Source organism: Buceros rhinoceros, unplaced genomic scaffold, assembly GCF_000710305.1.
Source record: "Buceros rhinoceros silvestris isolate BGI_N320 unplaced genomic scaffold, ASM71030v1 scaffold5543, whole genome shotgun sequence".
Classification (NCBI taxonomy): domain Eukaryota; kingdom Metazoa; phylum Chordata; class Aves; order Bucerotiformes; family Bucerotidae; genus Buceros; species Buceros rhinoceros.
The window spans coordinates 20,400-23,759 of record NW_010402891.1 but is presented as its reverse complement, the minus strand read 5'-3'; the positions used below and the strand labels follow the sequence as shown (position 1 = coordinate 23,759).

Sequence of the window (3,360 nt, the reverse complement as noted above, 5' to 3'; positions counted from 1 at the left end):
TCAGCAGGCTGGCAGTAGCTGGACACAGCCTTCGTGGCAGGGGGAAGAGGGACATCTTCTCCAAGTAGTCCTCATGAATTTCTAAGCCACAAACAGCAGAAAACTACAGTCACACTAACCCAAACTTGTCTTCCAGTAAAAACCTTCTCTACCAGCAGCCTTGGAAACCCGCCTCGCTCTGGGAATGATTTCTCAAGCAGTTTTACTAATGGGTGGTGGACCAGTGAGCACAGAGTAGTTTCCCTCCTGCCCCACTGCTGGTATCTTCCTGCCCCATAACCCCCGCACTGGCCTGGGTCCTGTCTGGGATCCCCAAGCCACCTGCTCCAGCTCTGACACCTCCAGTTCCCAGGAAAACCCTGCTCCCGGAGCTGGTGCTCGCTGGCTGTGCTTCCCCCTCTCCCTGCGCGGGGAAGGTCGCAGGGCTGCAGGAAGGCAAAGTCTGCCAGGGGAGATGTGCCCTGTGGTGATCCGGAGGGAGCCGAATTTGCCCCTGGTGTTTGGTTTCTAATGTTTCCTGGCTTCGCTGTGGCTAAGCCCCCTCTCCCCAGCCTGTGCTGTGTGCCCATCACGGGAGAGCCAGATGGGCCGTGAGTGGTAAATGTGCTGCTGAGAACAAGCTTGGTGACATGTCTCTGAGAACCAGAGCAGCTAGGAGGTGGGAGCTGGCCTGGGAGCAAAGCCTCAGCTACCCCCACAAAAGGGGCTGGGAGCGCTGCGGGGCGAGCAGGGTCACATGTGAATCACCGGGTGTGAATCAGTGTGACGGTCTTGTGCAAACCGGTGGGACATCAGAGGGACATCGGGGTGTGAATCTGTGGACAGGAGAGGCAGAGCTGGTGGTTAGAGCAATGGATCGAGGTTGCTGGGGTCTCATCCTGTCCATCCCTGGGCTTGCCGCTGCGCTTTTGTAAAATACAAATTACAGCCCTTTTTTCCTATGTTTGCTGTGAAACTCCTGCCTTTTGCCCTGAGCAAGTGACATCTCCATTCCCTGCCTCAGTTTCCCCAAGTGGGTTATTGAGGTGATGCTTAGCACTCCAGAGGGTAAGGAAGCCGAACTGGCCTGCTGGGTACCATGGGGGCTTTTCACCCAGTGGGTTGGGAAGGGTGGGGGGGTCTTCACCCAGCCTGCGATGGAAGGGGAGCAGCTGAGGAACTTCACCTCCATGACTCTTTAGCTCTGCCTACACGGACCCAGCATTTGTTCCTGGCATGTTCTGGAGGAGGGTGCACACACAGGCTCACATCTCTGTGCTGGAGATGTCTGAGGCTTATGTGGTTCTGGAAAACGAGATGTTCCTGTCCTTCCCTCCAGCAGGTTTTAGCTCCCTTGGCCTCCCGCTGTTCAGCAGAGGGTTTGGGGGCTTTCTCAGCAGCGCAGAGCCCGGCACAGCGTCACTGTGAGCAGGGTGTGCTGCAAAGCCAGCAGAAATGATGCTTGTTTCTAATGCTCGGAGAGCTGCTGGCTCAGCCGAGGTGGCCTCCCGGCCTCCGCGGTCCTTTGTCATGCAGACACTTCATGCATATTGCATGTGCGATCAGAGCTGCCACGTAGAAATGAGCAGACCCGCTCCTGTGCCCAGCCTAAAGAGCATAAAAAAAGGCAAGACACCGTCACCGGCAGCTCGGTGCTCTTGCATATCTTGGTGACTTTCCGCGTGTCCGTTGGGCCGTCTCCTCTTGCAGTACCCAGCAGAGGAGCAAGTCTGGAAATGAGTTCAAAACTGTGCACGTGCTTAGTGGTTATGCTGGTCTGTGTTTGCAGGGGGGTCCCCGTGACAGCCCTGTGGTCCCTCATGCCCTCAGCACCCAGCTGACATCTCCTGCTCGCTAATGTGGCTCCCGTTTCATTTGCAGAGGACGAGATTGTTTCCATGGCTGACTCCACCACCACTATCGACGACATCGAAGGGGAACTCTTCAAAATCGAGCGGATCAGGGAGATCCTGGTGAGGAGGGAGTCAGAGCTGCGGTACATGTGAGTACCCACCTTCCACCTGCGCTCTCCTCCGTTCCCAGGGTCACCCTCGAGTTTTCTGCCAGCACTGATCGTCCCCAGGGGTGGGCAGAGCTCAGGCCACTTTCCGCCTCGTTTCCCACCTGGAAGCGCAGCCTCTCCCACCACTCTGGCCTTGCTCTCAGAAGGGGCTTGAACGGGTCGCTGTTAGGAAGCTGTCCCTGGCGCCGTGGTGATTAGAACCAGCCTGTTTCTATGCAAGCAGAATTTATGACATGGGTTTAACTCCACAAAGTGTTTCCTTACTCAACCACGAGCACCCCCTCTCCCCAGTGGGTCCATACTCTCCCTCAGTGCTGGCCTTGGGAAGGCACCTGAGGTTTGGTGGCTCATTGCTGCGCTCCTGAGACACCACTTTGCCCCAGCACACAGACCTGTGGCTGTGGAACAGCCACATGACCACAATTTACTGTCCCCGTATCGAAGTGTTACCAATCTGCCAGCTCCTCCTTTCCTCCTCCACCCCCTCGCTGCTGGGGTCACATTGGACCAGCCTTGGGGCTGGACCAGCACCGGTGCCTGACGCCTGTCTCTGCACTGCATCCTGCTCTCCACTCCCGGCACGGACAGCTGGCGAGGGAAGGGTTTTCTCCAGGGTCCGTTTCAATAATCGAAGCAGTTTTTGAGTAAAACTCCGTGGGCTTTTCACATCCAAGGCAGCCCAAGAGCCGCTGTGCTGCAGTGGTAGCAGGCAGCGCTTTGGGTGATGAAGAACATTTTCCCTGGGTGTATCAGGAGATTTCATGGTTTGGGAGGAAATGGACTGACTCGCATTCATAGTCTGGCTTGATTAAGCTTTTTAATTCCACTGAATTGCTGTAGTCAGGCTGTCTGGAGAGCCCACACTGTCAGGTCAACCCAAACCCTGGGATTTTTTATTGGCAAAGCTCATGTTTACCGGGCTACAGCACTTGATGTGCTGCTTTTGGAATGTGTCTGAGTCCCCGCCAGTACCTGGCACTCCTCTGCAAACCCGCTGGCTGGGGAGCTGTGAGCTGGACGGTGGTTTGGAGGCTCAGACTGAGAGCGATGAGCTCTTTGAGGCAGATTGCTGAAAAGGAGTTTTAGAAACCATGAAAAGTGTACTTTTTAAATGCTTTCCATGGCAACCAGCACCTAAACCTCATCGGTGCTGTCAAAACTCACGTCTCTGGCTTTTCCTTAACCCTTTGTTTGTTTTCTTCCTTGGCTTGCACTTGGAAAACAGAAGGAAATCCCCTACAGAACCCACAGGAGGGGCGGGTCATGGCTGGAAAAGCGCTGGCTGGGCAGTTTGGCTGGTGGTGTGCCTGAGCGGTGCAGAGGTGCCCTGGGAACTCAAGCTCTGCGGGGTGCAGCAG

The 3,360-nt window shown here is 55.7% G+C and overlaps 1 protein-coding gene across 1 annotated transcript in view; it reads left to right on the top strand.

The window, feature by feature from the left end:
• Window positions 1-1,860: 1,860 nt before the first annotated feature.
• Window positions 1,861-3,360, top strand: part of LOC104490492 (uncharacterized protein C16orf45-like) — a gene marked incomplete at its 5' end in the record, with an annotated part of 8,363 nt that continues 6,863 nt past the window's right edge. The window contains one exon of the mRNA XM_010132784.1: window positions 1,861-1,981. Within this exon, the coding sequence (XP_010131086.1) occupies window positions 1,861-1,981 (121 nt within the window). The remainder of the gene's footprint in view (window positions 1,982-3,360) is intronic.